Source organism: Leptodactylus fuscus, chromosome 11 (assembly GCF_031893055.1).
Source record: "Leptodactylus fuscus isolate aLepFus1 chromosome 11, aLepFus1.hap2, whole genome shotgun sequence".
NCBI lineage: Eukaryota > Metazoa > Chordata > Amphibia > Anura > Leptodactylidae > Leptodactylus > Leptodactylus fuscus.
In genome coordinates this window covers 20727141-20751290 of record NC_134275.1, presented here as the reverse complement: position 1 = coordinate 20751290, position 24150 = coordinate 20727141, and the positions used below count along the sequence as shown (strand labels likewise).

Below are 24150 nucleotides of genomic sequence, written 5' to 3'. Positions count from 1 at the left end.
CCTGCACCAGGCTGGGAACACTGAATCTGCAATAGGCAACCAGCTTGGATTGAAGAAATCAACTGTGGGAGCAATAATTAGAAAATGGAAGACATACAAGACCACTGATAATCTCCCTCGATCTGGGGCTCCACGCAAAATCTCACCCCGTGGGGTCAAAATGATCACAAGAACGGTGAGCAAAAATCCCAGAACAACGCGGGGGGACCTAGTGAATGATCTGCAGAGAGCTGGGACCAATGTAACAAAGCCTACCATCAGTAACACACTACGCCACCAGGGACTCAGATCCTGCAGTGCCAGACGTGTCCCACTGCTTAAGCCAGTACATGTCCGGGCCCGTCTGAAGTTTGCTAGAGAGCATTTGGATGATCCAGAAGAGTATTGGGAGAATGTCCTATGGTCTGATGAAACCAAACTGGAACTGTTTGGTAGAAACACAACTTTTCGTGTTTGGAGGAAAAAGAATACTGAGTTGCATCCATCAAACACCATACCTACTGTAAAGCATGGGGGTGGAAACATCATACTTTGGGGCTGTTTCTCTGCAAAGGGGCCAGGACGACTGATCCGGGTACATGAAAGAATGAATGGGGCCATGTATCGTGAGATTGTGAGTGCAAACCTCCTTCCATCAGCAAGGGCATTGAAGATGAAACATGGCTGGGTCTTTCAACATGACAATGATCCAAAGCACACCGCCAGGGCAACGAAGGAATGGCTTTGTAAGAAGCATTTCAAGGTCCTGGAGTGGCCTAGCCAGTCTCCAGATCTCAACCCTATAGAAAACCTTTGGAGGGAGTTGAAAGTCCATGTTGCCAAGAGACAGCCCCAAAACATCACTGCTCTAGAGGAGATCTGCATGTAGGAATGGGCCAACATACCAACAACAGTGTGTGCCAACCTTGTGAAGACTTACAGAAAACGTTTGACCTCTGTCATTGCCAACAAAGGATATATAACAAAGTATTGAGATGAAATTTTGTTACTGACCAAATACTTATTTTCCACCATAATTTGCAAATAAATTCTTACAAAATCTGACAATGTGATTTTCTGGATTTGTTTTCTCATTTTGTCTCTCATAGTTGAGGTCTACCTATGATGTAAATTACAGACGCCTCTCATCTTTTTAAGTGGTGGAACTTGCACTATTGGTGACTGACTAAATACTTTTTTGCCCCACTGTACATGGAAGCGTGGACTTCTTCTTTTCAAGGAGATAATTTTTGGTGTCTATTGCTGATGTGTGAAGATGCCTACAGCTGACTGGTATTTCTTTCTTTTACTGTGGACACGTGGGACTCTGTTACAGCCTGGGAACCATCACCCACCTACCCCATGTGTTATGGAAGCTTGGCAAGAGAGCAGCAGCCTGTATACCTGGATGGCTTCAGACTTCTTAGGGCAGTAGAACACAGTGGTAAGAAGAAAGGAGGAGGAGGACATTTGGGGCATTTTTTTTGTGGTTAATGGTCAATAGTGCTGATGCAAGATACCAAACTATCAGCTGTGAGCAGGAGATCTCACCACCTAACAAAGGAACTGCCACATGTTATCATGATAGCTGCATATGTCCCCACCTCTGCAAAAAACGTTTTGTGCCTGTTATATCTACATGCTGTGACCCCTCCTCGTGTCCTCCAACCAAATTCGGCTGTATTATTAACATCACTTCACACAGAGAACTAAATGATCCTGCAGTGTGTCTGTGTTTCTTCTTTTTTAGTTGCTATGATTCCTAGGATTTCTCTATCTGCCATGAGCTTGTATGTGTTTTCTCTCTTGTTATATACTACTGTACCATCTATGAAACTGTATCACTGAAATTTCCCCATTGTGGGACTATTAAAGGATTATCTTATCTTATCTTATCTTAGATGCTAACCAATGGTCGCTTCCTACTTCCATACTTGGTTTTCCAAGTACTTTCTCCATAAGAAGCCTGTACAAGTTTTAAACCGGATAAGCACCCGTGGTGGTTACCCAACAATTCCATTCCAAGGAGTGTGGCCTATCTTGGTCGTTTGTTTAGTCTCTTCTACATAGACTATAATGAGATCCATAAGGTGTCCACAGGATTGGTCAACATTATTTGACCTGTGAAGGTTCAACACTTGGACCCCGCGCAGGTCAGCTATTACAGCAGTCTCCAGGTGGTGCCATAGATAGGGAGCATGTATTGGGCTACTCCCCTCTTTAGTTGTGGTGTTTCTGGGGAACTGCAGATCTATTACTTGGAAGAGAAGCAGCCTACATGTGGACATTCCCTATGCACTGCCACAGCTTCTGGTAACTGGATGCTCTTGGAACAGCCGATCTGTCAGATCACATACTGTTGACCAATCCTGTGGGTATAGCGTCAGTATGAAAACTCAGTTTGGGGCTGGAAAACCCTTTTGGTTAAGGCCCCATGTTGTGGAAAATGTACTTTTTTGCGGCATATACTCATTACTCTTATTGACTATCTTATATATGTATATGTTTACTATGATCATCATTACTCCGCAGCTGCACCACTGACTTATAGTGCTGTAAAGCGTGCCAAATGGTTGAAATTTACTGTTTGCAAAATTCTAGGCAAGTTTCGACTGGCCCGGCATGGCATATTTCATAATTTAATTCCTGTACAAATAGGACTGGTTCCGGCTGTGTAATGCACTTATGCTCTTGGACAGCTGTTCTCCCATATCTTGTTAGGTTTATGAGCACCTGGGCTCTGGCCAATTTAACTGGGAGCTGCCCAAGAGCCAAATGCAATGATGCCCTTATCAGCATGTGGTTGTGGGATTTTATTATATTAAATCTTCCTCTGAAGGTGTATCACTGAATTATTAATCTGCATGTTCAGGGCTTAAAAATACACTTTCAGAATTAAATTCATCTCTGGGGCTAGAAGAGCTAGATTCTTTGAAACCATTCAAGAATTTCCAGCTGTTTCCTGCAGAAGAATAATATCAGTTCTGAGTGGGAATGTAGAGTCGCTGATCATCAGATTAGATGAAACGTTCTGTATTTTATACCCAATTTGGATATAAATCAGATCAACATTTCTCAGGTTACTTGCTAAGTAAGGAAATTACTGAATGCCTAACCAAAAGGGGGCAAAGCTTCTGAATCCTCAGCAGTAGAGGTGACTTTTTTGCATGCATTTTTATTGAATGTTCTCATTGCACTTGTATTCAATTTTATTGAGCCTGAGCCTTGATTTTCTGCATGTTATCTAGTGGCTCTTCCTTGGACCACCATTACAAACCTGAAACATCCCACAAAACCTGCTATTTGGAGATACTGGGACTCTGACATCTAGTCATCCCAATTTGGCTTTCAATGGAACCTCTTATATCCTTATGTTTCCCCAGAAGGCTATGCAGTTGGTGGACCAAACCAACGACTCCTCTATTGTTCCAGAACCCAATTCCGACTTCTGCTCTGACTCAACTCCTTCATAAATGACTAACAGTATACTTTCCTAGCAGGGAAAAAAATTCATAGTTGGTTTTCCAATCATTGTACTTCAGACGGATTGACCCATGAGATTTCCCCAAATATGGGAAACTTTTATATTGTATGTTCTCTTTGCACTTATTTATTTAATTGTATCCCTTATATCCCTTTTATCTTATATAATGGGGAGCTGTGTGCATGCTCTTCCCTGAAAAAAAAAAATGGCTGACAATCGTCATCAGCAGAAGAAGCAAAGATCCTCTAATTCTTGAAACTAAATATGTCACGAGACATGAATCTAATTAATGATATAATAATAATTGGATTAGATCATTACAAATAATTTATAATAATAATAATAATAATATTATAATAATATAATAATTTATTTTAATTTATTTATTTTGAAGCTGAAGACTGAAATGTTTTCCCAACATTTTGGTCCCAACTCCAACTCCCCAGCCCTGCTTGCCTATTTTTGCTGCCTCCAACACATCATCTTCACGTAATGAGTGTTCACTTACTGCCTACTATATCCCCTCATATTGACAGGGGCTTCTGTAATAAGGTTACCAATGTTATTGACTCTACTTATTTGGTTCACTTATCACAAATCCAATATTTACTCGATAAAAATAGCCCATTAATATTGTAAACCATAAAATAAACTTTAAAGGGGTATTCCGATATTGTTACGTATTAATATATCCATAGGACTTGCCATAATTATCTGATAGATCAGTGAGGCCCCTCTCCATTCACTTGCATAGGACTACCAAAAATAGACAAGTAGGTATCTATTGAAACATACTTTCAGCTGACAAAAGAATCAAGTTACACATAGAAGTCTATGGAGAAAGGCGGGGCAACACAGTGGCACAGTGGTTAACATGACAGCTTTGCAGTGCTGGAGTCCTGGGTTCGAATCCCACCAGGCACAACATCTGCAAGGAGTTTGCATGTTCTCCCCGTGTTTGCGTGGATTTCCTCCCATTCTACAAAGACATACTGATAGGGAAAAAAGTATCCCTATATGGGGCTCACAATCTACATATTAAAAAAAAGAAGTCTATGGAGAAGGGAGTGGTAGGGTGGAGGAGGAGTTTAGAGAGAGGAAAGCTAAGGCTTAGGAAGACAGAGGCTGCTGCAGGCAATAGCAAGTTTTATATCTTACCCCAAATACTATTTCAGATCAGTACTGGCTGGTACTTCTCTATATTGCCTCGATATATCCCTATATATATAGGGTGCCAAGATGAAGACCACAAACTCCTGCTTTCTCTTGTTCTGTCGGTGGAAAACATAATAACGGTTTAGTCTATAGAAACTGGGTGGATATAAGTCAAATCATGGACAGAAATAGAGCACACAAATATTCAATGATATGGGTATATCCTAAAAAGACGTCTAAAAGATTAGATACCCTTTCAGAATGTACTGGAAATTTTGTAGTTAAAATTGATTATTTTTTTGTACCATAGATATAATAAAAATATCACTATATGTAATAAAAAATATAACACACCTAATAACTGATTTTCCTTAAGGTGCTATGACACATCTGCATTATCATTCGCCTTAACACCTGCAATTCTCAAACCCACACGTTTTGCACTTATGACGGGTATTAGTCATAAAAGCAGCAAAAAAAAGTAAAACCTGTGGGGGAAATGTATCAACCCATGTGCGGCACTTATCTGGCATAGATGGGTGTTAATGTGGTACATGCAGCACAATTCTCTGCCTTGCTCACCACTTTCTGCAAATATGGTCAGAGTAGGGTGGGCCATGGACACCTCAACCTGACATATTCACGTAACAAACTGGCTGGTGTAGATTTCTATTCTGGCATATGGGCATGCACCTTATTTATTAAGGGGTTCCGAAATGGGGCGGTTAAGGGCGGTTATTTAGAACAGATTGAAGCCCCTGATGGTAGAATAAATGTCCCTAAAACCCTTTTCAGATAATCTGCAGTAGATTAAAACTGATTTTCATGAAAATGGAGCTGCAACTCAGAATAAGAAAGACATTTTTGGAAAGTGTAGGAGTCTCCTTACAAAGTACTGTCATTAGTTTGATACTGATTTTCCTGATGACAGACTCTCTTTAAAGGAGGCTGGGTTCACATAGGGCTTTAAGGCTAGATTCACTCGAAAGAGGTGCAAAAAGGTAATGAATAGAGATGAGCGAGTAGTATTTGATCGAGTAGGTATTCGATCGAATACTACGGTATTCGAAATACTCGTACTCGATCGAACACTACTAGCTGTTCGAAGTTAGGATTCGATGCAGAACCAGCGTTGATTGGCAGAATGCTATACATTGCCAATCAACGCTGGTTCTTCTCTTACCTTTAGAAGTCTTCACCCTGCACAGCGTTCCCGCGTTCTCTTCCAGCTCTGAATTCACTCTGCTTAGGCATCGGGCCTGGGCAGACACGACTGCTCATGCCCGCGCATGCGCAGTTGGCTCTGCCTAGGCCCGATGCCTAGCAGAGTAAATTCAAGGCCGGAAGAGGACACGGGGACACTGCGCAGGGAGATGAATCCAGCCCGACCCTTATCCATGGACTTGGTAAGTAGAATTTGATCGAATGTTGCGTACCCCTGAAATGAGCATTTCCCCCCATAGACTATAATGGGGTTCAAACAGTCGAACAGTGAGCGGCTGTTCGAATCGGATTTTGAACCTCGAACATTTTAGTATTCGCTCATCTCTAGTCATGAATTCAGTTTTCAGTTTATGGAGAGATCCGTGGAAACGGACAAAAAAAAGACATGACCTAATGATCAAAATAACAATGATGTGAATAGCCCATTCAATAACTGAAATTAATGCTGCTGTTTGATGTCCGTTAAAAACAGACATCATATGATCATTATTCATTGTCATGTGAATGCGGCTTTCGGCTACTTTGCTGCTTTTTAGTTGCAGTTTTTATTTCTGTTTCTGGAACCAAAGCCAGGAATGGATTGAACAGTATAAGTCCTTCCTTTATACTTTCTGTTCTGTTTCTTGTCACACCTCAGTTTGGCACCAAAAAATAACTGCATTCAGTATTTAAGTAGCCCTTGTTACTTTACTTGTCCAGAATATACTGTACATGGCCATTCAATTGAAAACCTCTGTTTACTGGTATAGTAGAAAAGTGCTGCTCATAACTGCAATTAGAAACTGCATGCAGGTCTTACAGGAGATTTCCCATCTACATCTTTCAGCAGCTTTACCTGCTGTCTCTTCTTTCACTTCCTGTATTCTTCAGCAAGCTGGGAGAGGCAGTCTTGACTGATGAGCAGGACATTATGAAGTATCACATTATAGACTTTGCCTTTACCATGAGAGATTATTTATTATGACTTTCAGAAATCTAATGTGAATGCAGATGAAAATATAATTACAGTAAATGTATATTACATTACACAGGTTTGTATAGAACACTTACCATGCTTCTGTAGAGAATGGATCCAGTGTTATCTTTGCATTTACATAACAGGGAGAGAACTCAGCCCCCCCAGAGAGCAGTGACTTACGTAATCTGTCTTGTCTTAACATACAGGTCATTCTCCATGGAAACAATGTGTAAACAATAAGAGGGATAATATCACATAGCAGGCAAACAAAGTAGCATTGCTAAAGCAATATATTTAGGAAAACTCTAGCAGTATAGATAGCTTCACCTCTTTAAGTGAAAATGAATTGTGTGAACAGGGTCCAATCTGTAACAAAAGTGGAAATTTAGTGCAGTTTTTATAGGACTTTTTCTCAACTAGAATGTAAGATTTCCATGAAGTATTAAAGACGACAATTAATATGACGCTCTCTTTAGTAATATACAGGCTATAGAAAACGAAGGAGCTTGTATAGACAATGTGATTTAATTAGTTAGGTCTGTCTTTTGTGTTGTCAGGATATTTCTAGACACTTCATGGCTGTTTTCCAACAATTAAGTAATCAACATGGAGCATTTTATTGCTCCTTTGTCATCCAATGGTTCTTTGTACCTTTAAACCTCCAATACTTTACTTACAACTACAATGTTTAATGCAGAGTTTTTTGTGTTTGCACTTTGTATTCTATGTTACGTAACATATTATTATGTATTGAGTATTCTACAATACGTACAGTTCTGTGCCACACTACAAAACCCATCCTTTGACAAAGGCACCAGAAATGCAATGTTTTAAAGATTTTAATTTTATAAAAGAAGTACATTCAGTATTGCCTTAGTCATAGTGACTCATAGAATTAAAGGGGATGTCCAGGAATCTGAGAAACCGGGAAATAGGCCAGGAACTCACCGCTGTCCAGTCCACTGCACAACGTGCCTTTGCCGGCAACGGTCTTGTTCCGCACATGACTGCTGATGCCAATCAGAAGAGGAACCGGTGACATCACTCACATACGTCACCGATTTCTTTCCTGTTGTGTCTGAGACCACTGATTGGGCACAGTGAATTCTGGATCGGACAGCTGTGACAGACACTAGATAGGTGAGTATGATTTTATATTCAACGTGTTACCCTCTCCGGCCTCCTCCTCGAGTTCTGATATTCACCCTTAAGTGATGTAATTTTTACAGAATATTGAACACTGTAAAAGCAAAACTCATATTCCAGCCAACATTTTTTTTTACAGTTTCAATATTTCTTATGAATAGAGATGAGCGAGTAGTACTCGATCGAGTAGGTATTCGATCGAATACTACGGTATTCTAAATACTCGTACTCAATCGAGTACCACTCGCTGTTCGAATGTAAAAGTTTGATGCAGAACCAGCATTGATTGGCCGAATGCTATACAGTCGGCCAATCAATGCTGGTTCTTCTCCTACCTTTAGAAGTCTTCTCCGTGCAGCTTCCCCGCGGCGTCTTCCGGCTCTTCATTCACTCTGCCAGGCATCGGGCCTAGGCAGAGCCGACTGCGCATGTACACTTGTAGTGCGGGCATGCGCAGTCGGCTGTGCCCAGGCCTGATGCCTGGCAGAGTGAATTCAGAGCCGGAAGATGCCGCGGGGAAGCTGCACGGAGAAGACTTCTTGGAGGATCCAGCCCGACCCTCACTCATGGACTTGGTAAGTATAATTTGATCGAACGTTGCCTACCCCTGAAACGAGCATTTTCCCCCCATAGAGTATAATAGGATTCGATATTTGATTCCAGTAGTCGAATATTGAGGGGCTACTTAAAACGAATATCGAACCTAGAACATTTTACTGTTCGCTCATCTCTACTTATGAACCATTATATAATAATATTATATTATTAAATGAATATATTATTATGTATTGTTAATTGAAAAAGTATCTATTGCTTTCCATATTTGTAAAGCACACCGCATACCGAGCAAAACTCTTAGAAACATCCTTTGGGTAATTTCTTTTCCAATCTGAATGTCTATTAAGTAACAATTTCAATGTTTTGATGTTAGAAAAATGCTAAATATTTCTCAGAATAATACATAAAACGTATGAAATATTGAGTTACAAACAAAAAGTAAAGGGGATTTTTTACATTGAACGTGGCATCTGCAGACAGTACGGTATAGAACAGGGAAGAAACAGAGTAGATTGATTTATAATTCAGTATGGAAATATTCAGATTTAGTTCAGTATTCAGTATGCATGTCACAGATCGGTCTTGGTGCCGAGCAATTCTGTTGGGTATCCATACACCTTACTCATTAGACACACGTTTGACTCTTGGACATGAACGTAAAAGGGAAACTCCACTTCCATATTCCCTTCAACACGAACCTATCACATTAGACTACACAGGAGTGAAGCGTCCCCTACACATTCACCCGATACTTTACGGTCGATAAGACACCAGTATACCCAAACCACACAAGGTAACAAAGCTAAGCAATATTTACTGTCTTCAGAATTGGGCAGTCACTAAGAGCCAAGGACAATCCTATTAAAGTTAAGATTTAATATACAGAAAGTCCAGTGTTTAAGGTGTACCTCTAGTCATAAACATGAGGAAACTTTGTAATATATCTTATTAAAGATATCTGTTTTCTTCTCCACTTTCCGGGCAGTTACTTTACTACATATTAGATTATACAGAGAGGAGTGGGATTACAAAAGACATTCAAGTAAATGCTGTTCCCACTTGCATTAATCTGATTGGATGATGAGAAGAGGAAATTCTACATCCTACTGGGAGAAGAGGAGTCCACTGTGGAGATCGCTGCCCAATAGGTGTCCACCTGCCACCAACTAAGAGGAAGACGAGACCCCAAAGACTATTATACCCCAAATCACCCCACCATTCTCCCCCAACCCCAACTCTCCCCTCCCACTTTACTTGCTTTGGCAATGCCAAATATCTATTCTGACGTGCCAATAAAGCTTCTTTGATTTGATACTCTGTTGTTCCTTGCTTTTTAACACTGCTAGGTTGTAGATAAGGAGCTGATAATGCACAGAAGGAAGCAATAGATCAATTAACAAGCCAGCAGGAAATTCCTACGCAGCCCCTCCCTGCTCCATAGAGTTGTTTGTGTGAGGTTGAATATGGAGACGTATATTTGGATACAGATCTCCTTAATAATATATAACATTTTAATATTTAAATGCACAATTCATTTACGAAAAGTTGTATAACTGGAGGTACGCTTTTTCCAGACTGACCTGGAATCTGGATGTCGGCTACACACAACACAAAATCTAGAACATAGCTAAATACAACTCATAACACAATACAATACATACATAGTTCTTCACAACTCCCCTACCCAGGCACATCTCTGTGGTGACAGCCCACCTCCTATCCAGCTTTCCCGAAATCAATAGTTTTCCCAGTGACATTGTCCTGCTGCCACACGGCATCCCATACTGTTTCAGAACTTTTCCCCCATCCTTGTGGATTAGTTTATCACAATGCAATATAAGGTTTTTTTAGTAAGTTATTTATTTAGTGGTTATATAGGTGGCATAGTGTTATATAGGGATTGACATCTTTCCCTGTAGGACCACCCGCATGACTATACAAACCCATAATGAGCAGGGGATGACATTTCTAAATAACAAATGAACCTATGTTCACATCTGAGCTTCATTTCATCCATCGGAGGACCAGAAGTATAGAAAAATGGATAAAAGCACGTCCCAAAATGATGGACACGAACATAGCCGGAGGGACCCCGCTGACCATAACTCTTAACTGAAGTCACCAGACAGAAGAGTCGGCCTTGCAGCAGTTTTTCCTCTGGCGATTTCTGATGGCTCTGCGCTGGCTCACATGTGAATGTCGTTTTATACTGAATCTTTTCCTACAAACTATACATCAGTCTCTTCCGTCTCTATATTAGACTTCCTGCAGACTGTACTGCATTTGCAACCTAGCAGGTTCCCTATAAAATATGACTTCTACAAACCATACGTCATCTAGTTAACTCTTAAGGCTGAAAAAGACAAAGGATTTCCGACAGACCCCTACTGTGAAAAGATAATTCAGTGGTTAGGATCTGAAAGGATAAGTAGTATGGCTTTCAATTAGCCATAAGAGAAAAATTAGCATTAAAAGCATCTGAAATATGGAGTAATATATTGTAATGCATTGTTCTGTAATTTGCTTAGAAGTAATAGAAGGCTGTATGTGCTGTAGTGTAGCGTATGCTGCTAAAGCAGTGACAGGCTCTTAGAAATATGTGTCTATATATCTACCTGTTCCAGATCTCTCATTGACTCATTGACTCATTGACGGGCAACCCATTCCTAACCATATAAGGGTATACCTGTATGATGTCATGTGGTTACAACAGCAGGCGGTTATCTGTTACAACAGCCAGACATCCCATATAAGATGGTTTATTATCGTCTCTGTCTTCCCAGCTGTTGTACTGTATATATTACAGGCAATGTATGAAAAGCAGGGATTCTATAGAATGTCTGTATTGTACGGAATGCTCTGCATTTATAGGCAATGTATGAAATGGAAGAATCGTTACGTATTGTGCCTAGGCATTGTATAGAATGACAAATGCTATTCAGGCAAAGTATGACCTCCCCCCCCCCTGCCAAACGAGCTCCGTGAAGTGGCGTGAAATGTAGTGAAAACAGTCCGTGACGTAATACTGGATAGTACTAACGCCTTCTTTAACAGGATAAATTAGTTTACTTTTGTTTCCTGACAATCATCACATCGTAGCGATTCAGCAACCAATAGCCCCTGGGTTCCTTCTTAGTAGTCATTTTTGGCGTTTTTGGACATCATTGATTAACTTCTAGTAAGTGGTTTGGCTTAAGCAAATACTGTTTTTGGCAGCTTCCCTCAAATTTTGGACAGTTCCTTGTCGAATGACTGTTTTGTGTCCTTCTCCAACCCTCCAGCTTGCTCCTTCTCCCATTCCCACATTTTCATAGACATTTAATCACGAACAAAACCAAACTAAGGGCTCGTTCACACGGTGGGCGGTGGGGTGGATTTTGACCATATTTTGACTCGGGGAGCCTAGTCAAAATATGGTCAAAACCTGCCTGCCACGATGTTGTGGTTGAGGCTTCCCCCACCTCGGAGTCGGCTCAAATGAATGGGCCGACGCCGGAGGTTGAGGCTGCCAGGCGGAAGCCACGGCTCAGCAAGTCACGGCTTCTGCCTGAAGAAAGGGCAGCTCGCGAGAGAACTCATTTTCATACCGGTAAAAACTGGTATTTCTAAGGAACGGCGCAGCGGAGACCACGTCTAAAGGTAAGAGACAAATAGCCTTTCTAAAGGCTATTCCGACGTCTTATCCACAAAAAAAAGGGTTTAATGGTAGAATCCCTTTAAATTTTTTAATCTTCTCCTTGCAAAAAACAGAACTTTTTATTTTTTCTATTTTATTCAGACATATGGTGGCTTAATTTTTGCAGGACAAATTGTACTACGTAACAGTATCATGTAATATTTCATACAATGTACTGGGAAACTGTAAATAATTCAGAATGGGGTGGAATTAGAGAAATCCTGTATTTGCTTCACATTCTTATGGGTTTTATTTTAATGGTGTTAGCAATAGCAATCGTCACTGACATGGAAAGAAGATGCCTCGGTCATGCATATTTAGGGTTAATACCCACAATCATCCGAGCATTCTGCCATGTTAAAGACTAGAGATGAGCGAGTAGTATTCGATCGAGTAGGTATTGGATCAAATAGTCGAATATTGAGGTCTACTCAAATTGAATTTCGAATTTTCGAATATTTCACTACTCGCTCATGTCTACTGTATATGGTTTTTTTTAATGCCTACGTTGTCCTAATTCCTGTCCCACCTCCCCTGCATAGTTATTGGTGTAAAAAAAAGTGCCAGGGAAGGTGGGAGGGGAATCGAATTTTTATTGCGTTTACCGCGTGGTATTCGGCCGAGTAAGAGTATTTCGAATACCGTAGTATTCAATCGAATACCTACTCGATCGAATACTACTCGCTCATCTCTATTAAAGACATGTAATAGTATGGTGGCTGTCAGTAATGGGTTTAAGGCTATCTGTCAGCAGAACACAGCATCCAGCATATCAGCTTAGTCCCATGGAGAATTAGGTTAGGGTCACCAGAATCAAACAGTTTATTGGCTTTTTGCAGATTAATTCTTTGGAGTAATTTGGGTGTTGCTCCAGAGAGGTGCTCAGCAATTCCCTTGTTGCTTCAAGGAACTCATTTACATATTGACAAAATACAATGATATCTTGACAGCGGAGGCTCTGATTCACAGGGGGAAACATTGTTCGATTCAGGTGACCATATCCTACCTGCGTTGCTTGGTTGGGTTGCTGGTTGCGGTGACACTCCTTTTAATGTTGAAACAAGATAAAAATCTGTCTTGCTCTTAACATCAAAGTCATTGATGATGGATGCAGATAGAATGCGAGCTGTTTGTATCTGTTACTTATTACTTTTTCAGTCCGTTGTTCTGGTTCCATAATGGATCATAACAAGCCACTAAACAGCAGAAGTATGAAGCTAGCCTTACATTGGAGTAATCAGTCCCCTCAGTCCCCCTGGGTCTGACTCTTTGGGGAGGTATTACTTCCTTAGAGATTTTCTGTGATGTCTTAGACGTAAGAAGATGAGCAAGTACTATTTGAAACGGCCGTTTCGAATAGCACGCACCCATAGGAATCAATGGAAGCGACCGGCACGCAGACTTTGCCAGTGGCCGGCCGCTTAACCCCCTGCGTGCCGTCTGCGTCCATTCCGTCCTATGGGTGCATGCTATTCAAAAGGGGAGTTTCCAATAGTACTCACTCATCTCTAAGAACTTTTTCTGCTTTAAAGCAGGAGGCAATAAGGTACTCGCCTCTTTTTTGCCCACTGTGGTATCATCTGTTATACATATGGCTCAATGGGGCTCCATTCCTTCGAGCTCTACAGCAGTTAATATCAGAAACCTCTTTTTCGATATGCAGCTTCCAATGGATAACACAGGAATCATATATGTAGCGTGCCAATGTCTTCTAGAGTGTTGAATGGGCATATCTATGAGAATTGGTGAGGACATTTGGGCCAGGGGAACAATTTATATCTTGGGTGCAATTACTGCATTGTAGATCTACAGATATCTTAGGGTGCATTCACACTGAGTAAACGCTAGCTTATTTTGTAGAGTAAAATTACACTTGTAAATTTTGCTATCCCATTGACTTCAATGATATTTTTTTACAAGTGTAAAAATACGCCTGTAAAAAATACGCCTGTAAAAAATACGCCTGTAAAAATACGCCTGTAAAATGTCATTGAAGTCAATGGGATAGCAAAATTTACAAGTGTAATTTTACTCTACAAAATAAGCTAGCGTTTACTCAGTGTGAATGCACCCTTAGGGGGCATTCACATGGGGTAACGTGGCGCTGATTCTTGCACAATAACTCTCGTAAGAATCAGCGCTGCAAAACAGAACCCCATTGACTTCAATGAGTTCCGTTTAACATGCGTAACACATTGAAATATATGGGTTAAAAAGCCTCCCATTGATTTCAATGTGTTACTCCCGTTAAACGGAACCCATTGAAGTTAATGGGGTTCGGTTTTGCAGCGCTGATTCTTACACGAGTTATCAGCGCCGTGTTACCCCGTGTGAATGCCCCCTTACAAATTATAGGGTGCTTGACTGAGAGATATGGGCACAAACCTAGCCATCAGCTTCTCCAATGGATGTATCTCTGAGTAGGACACAATAGTCTGCACAGTATGAAAAAAAATTCAAAACATTTAAGAAGTTTTCTAAAAAAAATTTATTAAGCCTGTAAGATGCTGATAGTTTATAAAAATTTCAGAATCGTCCCGTCTTTCCTAGTTCGAGACCAGAAACTTTTTCATGTTTTTTTTTCCCCCATACATTCAAGGAAATCTGCATTTTTTTTCACATTTTTCATGTTTTTGTTTTTTTTAATAGCACAAAGTGCCACTAAACACATTTCCCCGCTCTGCTACTGAAATTTTTATGTTGGTGCCAATTTTTGTTGTGTCCTAAGGGGTGGGCCACAACCTGTGATGTGAGTGTGGTGGTGGCTTCTTTTTTTAATCTTTTTTGTTTTATGTTTTATTTTTTGATGATTTCTCCTGTAACCAGGGTTGATACATTTACAGCCAAGTATCACTTACTGCACATTTTCCCTGAACTGCCTCATTGGTTTTTGGCCAAAATGGATCCTAATGACATATGGCACCTACATAGGCCTGTTATTGGTTTGGGTGGTCTTTTTGGATCACAAAGACTCCCTTTTACGGATTTTCTTGTATTGTGATATTTTGTATACTTGTGTGTTACAGATGGCCGTATCACCATCTCATCTGTTGCTTAGAAGTTCCTACTAAATACCGTATAACGCTAGGTTCACATGTGTTGGAATCTTCGTAGGCGACTCCACCGCAGATTCCATCCAAAATTGGCGGAGAGAAAAATTCTGTACCGAGGACTTTTTTCTCTGACGGTTTCATTATAACGGGTGGACTCCATTATGGAGACTGCAGGTGTCGGTGAGTAACCGCTTTTTTAGCGGACATGCTCTCAATGGTTTCGGTCCCCGTGTGGACCCAAATGACTGAGAGACAAGCACTAGTGTGAACCTAGCGTCACAGGGGAATTGTGCAGCCTGACTTTGTGATATTTCGTATTTGATAATCCCAGTTCCTATAGTGTTCCTATAGAATATAGGATAGAATATTTTACGTATGTACGTTCCTTTTAGCGCAGTTTTCTTATAGAATATAGGATAGAATATTTTACGTATGTACGTTCCTTTTAGCGCAGTTTTTGTAACATTTCACGTAGAGTACTTGACTTTTGTAAAGCATTTGACTGATAGAAGACTCCATTCCCTGCATATGTGTTTATCGCCCGTGTTGTCTGTTTTCTGTGCAGGGAGGACTGATCGCTCTGCTTTTACTTCTGCTAATTTTCTCAGTTGCATTGTTTGCTCAGCGGCGCTGGCACAAGCGGAGAAGAATTCCACAGAAGAGTGCCAGCACTGAAGCCACGCATGAGATTCACTACATCCCATCTGTTCTGCTAGGACCCCCATCTCGGGACTTCAGGTCTTCTAAGTTGCAGCCTCACAGCTCCGTTCTGAGAATGTCCATACGAGAGACCCCAATTTTAGATGATTATGATTGTGAGGAGGAAGAAGCTCACAGATGTACAGAGCGAGGGAATCAGCTGGATCACACAAAGCAAATGACACAAGACAGAAAAGAGAAGAGAAAAATGCAAAAAAAAGGTAAGTGGCAAATTCTAAATTCTGGAAATTTGGGAAAATAATTTTATGAAAAGCAGAAAGATACAAAAAGAAAATATTGATGCTGATAATATGCTGCTTATAGTGAGAGGCATTGCCAGGAATGGGGTCCATTTAGAATTTCGAAAACTATTTAACCCTATACTTGCAAGCATTTGTTGGTAGGGACGATTACAGCCAGAGTAGAGGGGGAGCGTATTGGTTTACCATAAAGTCTGGATATCACATCATGTCTTCTAACTTACATTGATAGCTATACCATACAGTAAGTGTTACTTCTAAGGCGGTATCTACGTAGCTCCCATTAAGAGTTGTTATATTTCCATTTTCACCAGAGTGGATGATATTTTAGGGTCCTAGGTTCTGGAAATAGGGATTGGGTCCCATATTTATCTTTTTTTTTTTTTTTTGCACATGTTCTAGTTTTATCAAATGTTTGTGAAAAGGAATAAACCCTTAAAGGGATTCTACCATTAAACTACCTTTTTTTCTAATAAACACGTCAGAATAGCCTTAAGAAAGGCTATTCGTCTCCTACCTTTAGACGTGTTCTCCGCCGTGCCGTTCCGTAGAAATACCGGTTTTAACCGGTATGCAAATGAGCTCTCCGCAGCAATGAGGGCGGGTCCAGCGCTGAAACACCGATGAGCGCGTCCCCATTGCTGCCCAGAGCTCTTTCTTGTGCCGCCTCCTTCCTCTGCAGCAACTCCGCCTCTTCTGGCTTCTCTTGCTCTTGTAGTTCTATACAGGAGCATAGAGAGACCACCCCAAAATGGCTGCCGGCCGGCTCTTGTATTGAACTGCAAGAGCGGCTACCCAAAAATGGCCGGCGGACATTTTTGGGTAGCCGCTCTTGCAGTTCAATACAGGAGCCGGCCGGCGGCCATTTTGGGGTGGTCTCTCTATGCTCCTGTATAGAACTACAAGAGCAAGAGAAGCCAGAAGAGGCGGAGTTGCTGCAGAGGAAGGAGGCGGTACAGGAAAGAGCTCTGGGCAGCAATGGGGACGTGCTCATCGGCCTTTCAGCCCTGGGGCCCGCCCTCATTGATGCGGAGAGCTCATTTGCATACTGGTTAAAACCGGTATTTCTACGGAACGGCGCGGCGGAGATCACGTCTAAAGGTAGGAGACGAATAGCCTTTCTTAAGGCTATTCCGACGTGGTAATTAGAAAAAAAAGTAGTTTAATGGTAGAATCCCTTTAAAGGGGACTTGTCTCCAGGCCTATGTTAGTCAATGTTAGTATTCCCCATGAAATGATGGGGAACCTTTTTTTTTTTTATAGAACTCTGGATTGCGCTATCCCTTTGTTACTGATCCTAAATATAGGGCTATAGAAGTAAAACTTAGTAGTGTCTATATATAGAGCTATAGAAGTAAAACTGTGTGGTATCTATATATAAGGCTATCAAAGTCGTATTGTGCAGTGTCAAGTGGTACTTTGCCGTGTCTAAATACAGGGTGAGGGCAGATACAGCGTATATTATACAGCACCCACGCACATGCTTATACACGTTTGTAGATACGCAGTTATAGACTTAAAGGGTTTGTCCGGCATAAATTAAAACTTTATCCCTTAGCTAAACCCCCTTTCCCTGCCTAACTTCTAATTTACTCCCTTAAAAAAAATGTAGAAAAGTTTAGGGTCACTTAGAAATGTCCTTATTTTTGAAAGATACAGTATTTTTCGGACTATAAGACGCACCTAGGTTTTAGAGGAGGAAAATAGGGAAAAAAAAATTTGAAGCAAAAACTGGTAAAATATTTAATATATGGGAGTTGTAGTTTTGCAACAGCTGCAAGGCCACATTGACAGGTGACCCTGCAGCTGTACGGGGATGCATAGAGTGTTTTTTTTTGCGGGGCCAGAAGTACTTTTTAGTTATACCATTTTGGGGAATATCTATTGCTTAGATCACCTTTTATTGAAAAAAAAAAAACGGTGGTTTATGATATATGATTTTCTACTTTTATATATATATTCTAGGGGCAGGAGGTGATTTAGAACTTTTATTTATTTCATATTTTTATTATATATTTTTAAAGCTTTTTTTTTTTTTTAAATATTTTATTCCCCCCCCCCCGGGGCTTGAACCTGCGGTCACTTGATCGCAAGTCCCATAGACGGCAATACAACTGTATTGCCGTCTATGGCACATTCTGTCTATTAGTATTACGGCTGGTCATAGAGACCAGCCGCAATACTAATACAGCAGTGACAGGCCCAGGAGCCTCATTAGGCTCCCGGCTGTCACCCGAACAGGTCGGCTCCTGCGATATCGCCACGCAGGAGCCGGCCTGCAACTTTACAGGTACGGGGCCGGTGGGGACTGGCCCCGGGGGAGAAGGGTCCGCTGATACTGACCCGGCATCCGCTGTACTAGAGAGGCGGATGCCGGGGAGGGATAGACGCCGGGGCCTGAGACATCGCTGCCCTGCCCCGCATGAAGCCAGCGGCGGGGGGACGGAGGAGCGGAATAGCAGCATCACTCCTGCTGGCTTCATGCAGGGCAGGGCAGCGATGTCGCAGGCCCCGGCACCTGTAATGGCGTCTATCACTTGCCGGCTTCCGCCTCTCTATTACAGCGGATGCCAGGCGCCACATTCGGCCTATAAGACGCACCCTTCTTTTCCCCCCAAATTTTTGGGGAAAAAAGTGCGTCTTATAGTCCGAAAAATACGGTAAGCAGTTTTTTTTCAATGAAGATAACACAAAATGGATCAGAAATCCACTCTATACATTGTTAATATGGTAAATGAGTATTCTAGCTGCAAACATCTGGATTTTAATGCAATATCTACATAGGTGTATAGAGGTCCATTTCCAGCAACCATCCAGCAACCAGTGTTTTAATGGTACATTGTGCTTGCTAACTGTGTAAGAAGGCTAATGGATGTTTAGAAAACCCTTGTGCAAGTATTTTTAGCACAGCTGGTTAGAGAAGCTATAAAACTGACCTTCCTTTGAGCTAGTTGAGAATCTGGAGCATTACATTTGTTGGTTCGATTAAACTCTCAAAATGGCCAGAAAAAGAAAACTTTCATGTGAAACTCGACAGTCTATTCTTGTTCTTAGAAATGAAGGGAGAAATTGCCAAGAAACTGAAGATTTTCTACAACGGTGTGTACTACTCCCTTCAGAGGACAAACAGGCCCTAACCAGAGTAGAAAGAGAAGTGGGAGGCTCCGCTGCACAAGTGAGCAACAAGACAAGTACATTAGAGTCTCTAGTTTGATAAATCGACGCCTTACAGGACCTCAACTGGCAGCTTCATTAAATAGCACCCGCAAAACGCCAGGGTCAACGTCTACAGTGAAGAGGCGACTCCAGGATGCTGGGCTTCAGGGCAGAGTGGCAAAGAAAAAGCCATATCTGAGACTGGCTAATTAAAGGAAAACATATGGCCAAAAGAACACAGACATTGAACAGAGGAAGATTGGAAAAAAGTGTCCATGGACAGACGAATCGAAGTTTGAGCTGTTTGGATCACACAGAAGAACATTTGTGAGACGCAGAACAACTGAAAAGATGCTGGAAGACGCCTGACTCCATCTGTCAAGCATGGTGGAGGTAATGTGATGGTCTGGGGATGCTTTGGTGCTGGTAAATTGGGAGATTTGTACAAGGTAAAAGGGATTTTGAATAAGGAAGGCTATCACTCCATTTTGCAGCACCATGCCATACCCTGTGGACAGCGCTTGATTGGAGCTAGTTTCATCCTACAACAGGACAATGACCCAAAGCCACCTCCAAATTATGCAAGAACTATTTAGGGATGAAGCAGGTAGCTGGTATTCTAGCTGTAATGGAGTGGCCAGCGCAGTCACCAGATCTCAACCCCATTGAGCTGTTCTGGGAGTAGCTTGACCATACGGTACGCAAAAAGTGCCCATCAAGCCAATCCAACTTGTGAGAGGGGCTTCTGGAAGCATGGGGGGAAATGTCTCCAGATGACCTCAGCAAACTAACAGCTAGAATGCCAAAGGTCTGCAAGGTTGTCATAGCTGCAAATGGAGCATTCTGTGACGAAAGCAAAGTTTGAAGGAGAAAATTATTATTTCAAATAAAAATCATTAGTTCTAACCTTGTCAATGTCTTACTATATTTTCTATTCATTGTGCAACTCATTTGATAAATAAAAGTGTGAGTTTTCATGAAAAACACAAAAGTTTTTGGGTGACCACAAACTTTTGAACAGTACTGTATATTTACCCATATGCTTGGGGCCGTCATGTGACCGTCCCAGGCACATTTTCTTATTCCCTAGTGATGTTCTGTTTCAGCGTTTCCGGAGACGAGAGGCCACCAGTACTCCTCTCTCCCTCTCCCTACCCCCCGTCCCCTCACACTCACCAATGCTTACTTCCTCTTCTTCTGTTGGGCATCACATCCTCCACAAGGAGCCAGCTCCTGAATTAGGTAATTAGGTGGGTAGACAGGGCTTGTAGTCCGTGGGCTAGCTAGGGAAACCGGGGTGGGTTATGAGGAAGTATTGGGGGGGATTAGAATGAACTGCAATGCATCATGGTAGTTATTGAGTAAGTCAGCAGGAAGCTACCCATGTAAACAAGTGCAGTGGACAACAGAGAAAGCCAGAAATCACTCGAAACACTGTTAAAGGTATTCGGCTGCACTTACTATCCCATTGATAGCACTAACACACCTTTTATAAAAAAAAATATTTTCTTTTGCCCAGAAAACCCCTTTAACTTACAGCAACTCCTTCAGGCATCTCCTGTGTACAGAGTCGGTTGATGCTAGATGTTTTGAGTTGATGTAGATCCAGTGGATGGCAACACGTAACACACTCTCCACCTTGGCATATGTTGTTGTTGTGAGGTCAAAGTACAATAAGTAACTATGAACTCTAACCCTAACCGGCCTGATTGAATTGGACCTTGGTTTGTACCAAATACTAACAGTCGCGGGAAGCAGTGGAGAAAAAGGAGGTGACGCCTAAACCTCCGAGTCCATCCAGTCTAGAAACTGAAGTCCAGAATCTTGCTATTTAACCAGGCTTGATTCACCAGATTTGCCTACAGATTTCCACAAGTGCTCTGAATGTCCTCTAAATCGTTGCCCATAGTCATTTTTAGGTGCTGCTTGAATCACAACTGTCTGTATGCAAATCTGAAAAACTGAGCCCACTTACTGTACACTTAAGCCTGAGTTGCATATCTAAAACAAGGTGATGATCTTTGCATTGCTTCATCAGTTTGTGACCAGAAAGTTATGTTTCTACTCTTATTAATGGTCCTACACAGTACTATTACGGATTTTGCAACTCAATGCCATTTTTGCTGCGCAGCAAAGTGCACACCACCATGAACCCATGGAGCAGCAATGATGGACAAGGGTAGTATGGTCTTTCTTGACCCACTGGGTTAATGTTTGAGAAGCAGCAGCACCAAAACAAGCCCCGAAACATCTCTCTGTTCCACTCCCCAATGGCAATGGGGCAGAGCGTTGCTTCTATCCCCCTCTCTCTTTCCATATGTGTTAGCTGAAGCACGGCCATGCTTGAAAGAATAATCCAGATACTGGAAGAGTTGTTTCCCTGCATCGAGCAGCACATTTCCCACTGGATGTCTCCATGCCTAGCAAGCAGCATTGTCCATGCAAAGTGCATGTCATAAACTTGACAAGATGAATGCTTTATTATGTATTGATAAGAGTATGTTATATATGGACCATCATAGCACATGATGTGGGTTCAGCTGCCAGGAGTTAATTCACTCTACTCACTCAGTCTTGCACTAATCCTACACTCAGGCTGCAAACTGAGCGTAACTCAAACCCCAACACAGTCCACCACCTTAGTAGGAACCCTACTCTCTAACAGTCAGTAGATGGAGTCATGCCTGGAATCAGAAATGGATCCAGGATAATATTCAGATACCTTTGGGTGAAGTCACTGATCAGATCTGTGCCCCATATATACCCAAAATTTAGTACAGGTCCTATACCTGTCCGTATTGCAGCCCAGGCTTACCGAAGCAAATCATTGTGTCTGTGTAGACACGGGTAACACATGAGTATCATCTATGTACCATTTGTGTGCATGTAGGCTTAGTTGCAACCAGTATGGCAAACAGAGAAGGCTTTATCCCCCAAAAAATAAGATGTGGAATATTAGTAAGGCTTATCAGGAGTGAAGAGTCTGCATTACTTTAAGGCACGCTCAGAAATCTCCCAGAACATCGCAGAATAACATTCAGACCCTCAGGCTCTCAAGCTTCAGCTAAGGGCAATGTTTATGATAGAACAGTAAGAAAGAGAATGATCTAGTGGGATTAATAGGAAAGTATTAAGACATAAAGCAGTGCAGCTCAGTCCTGCTGCTTATCTCTCCTCTTCAAAACATATTAGATCTCCGCACAGTCTTGGGAGGTGGGTCTGGACTTCTAATTTACCTATTGCTCACGGGCTAAAGAAGCCTGATGTCATAGTGACAGCCGGTGACAAACAAAGACATGGGAGATGTTCACACAATACAATACTGATCGTATGCTTTTGATATTTTGTTTGACCAACTGCTGTTCGTCCTAACACCCCCATACACATGCACACCAAGCATACAAGTATTCCTACTTGGGAGTAACCCTGTATACAGACCATGGGTGACAAAACCACAGAGGGCTCTCCTGTGACCATGAAAATCTAATAATATCTTACTCTACATAAGCAATACAACTTGCTGATAGTAGACACAAGTACACAGTTTATCATTAAGATCAATCAAAGTGATGTCTGTTGGATCCCATTAAGTCTCATTCTGGTTCATTAGAGCAGTGGTCCCCGATCTTTTTTCCACCAGGGACCAGTTTCAGCAAGACAATTTTTCTATGGCCCAGTGGGGGCGGGAAGGGGTGTGGATGGAGCAGGGAAGGGGTGTGGATGGAGCAGGGAAGGGGTGTGGTTGGGGGGCGGGGTTAAGCATGGGGTTGTAGATTAGAATCGTACATTTGAGAACACAAGAGAAAGTTTGGTAGGCGAGTGTGGGGTGGAGCCAAGACCCGCTGCATGTTCTACACAGTACTAGAATCCCCGGACATACAGCAGGTCCTGGTTCAACCCCGCACTTTGCTCACCTTATCCCGATGAACAACAACCAAGCTTCACTGACATCCAGTGACAGTATGGCAGACCTTGTCCGCAGCAGAGCTCTGAGAACGGCCCTCTGCTGTGGCCACGGTCTGCCGTACTGTCACTGGATGTCAGTGTTGTGGAGCCAGCGAGTGCCCGGGGCTGAGTCGGGACCCGCCATTTGTCCGAGATACTATACTATACTATACTGGACAAATCCTGGGTCCTGGCTCAACCCCGGGCACTCGCCAGCTCCACAGCAGCTGCTGACTCCTCGCCGCCGGTATGCGGACTGGTGCAACAGACAAAACTGGATCCACTCCATGACAAATATAAAAGGAGCCCGAAGGATTGTGTTGACTATAATGAGGTCCTAAAAGGTGTGTTTTGGATGGCTGTTTTTGGAAAGGGAGAAGACAGAAACAGTGAGCCCTAATGCTAGACCCACCCCGTGTCCCTTCTTACTTGCCACGACTACTCTAGCGGTAGTGGACAACTGGACAACAGTCCCTTATACGTGAAAAACACAGAACACAGACAAGACAAACAACAAGAACCAGAGGTCAAACCAGCCAAGGGGTCAGAACCAGATGGGCAACTAGATACAAAATCGGAATCCAGAAGAATAGTCAAGAGATCAAAGCCAGGTCAGAATAGAAAATAACAGTAATATGCAAGTACGCCCTAAAGAGGCTAATAGCAAGCACCCGTGAGTGGACTAGTGGGCTGTATATGGGAAGCCCATGACCCAGAAAAAAACAACAAGAGGCCCAGGAGCAGGGGAACATAAGTGGACACACTCTTTGTGGCTGCAAGATGATGCTTAAGTATGAAAGGCAAGGATGTTACAACCCCATTATAAATCATAGGGGTTTCATAGGTGCCTCCAGTTG

At 42.1% G+C, this 24150-nt stretch overlaps 1 protein-coding gene across 1 annotated transcript in view; it reads left to right on the top strand.

Moving 5' to 3' along the window:
* ASTN2 (astrotactin 2) overlaps positions 1–24150 on the top strand; it is a 481865-nt gene that overhangs the window by 127273 nt on the left and 330442 nt on the right. The window contains exon 3 of the mRNA XM_075260063.1: positions 15799–16153. Coding sequence (XP_075116164.1) covers positions 15799–16153 — 355 coding nt within the window. The remainder of the gene's footprint in view (positions 1–15798; positions 16154–24150) is intronic.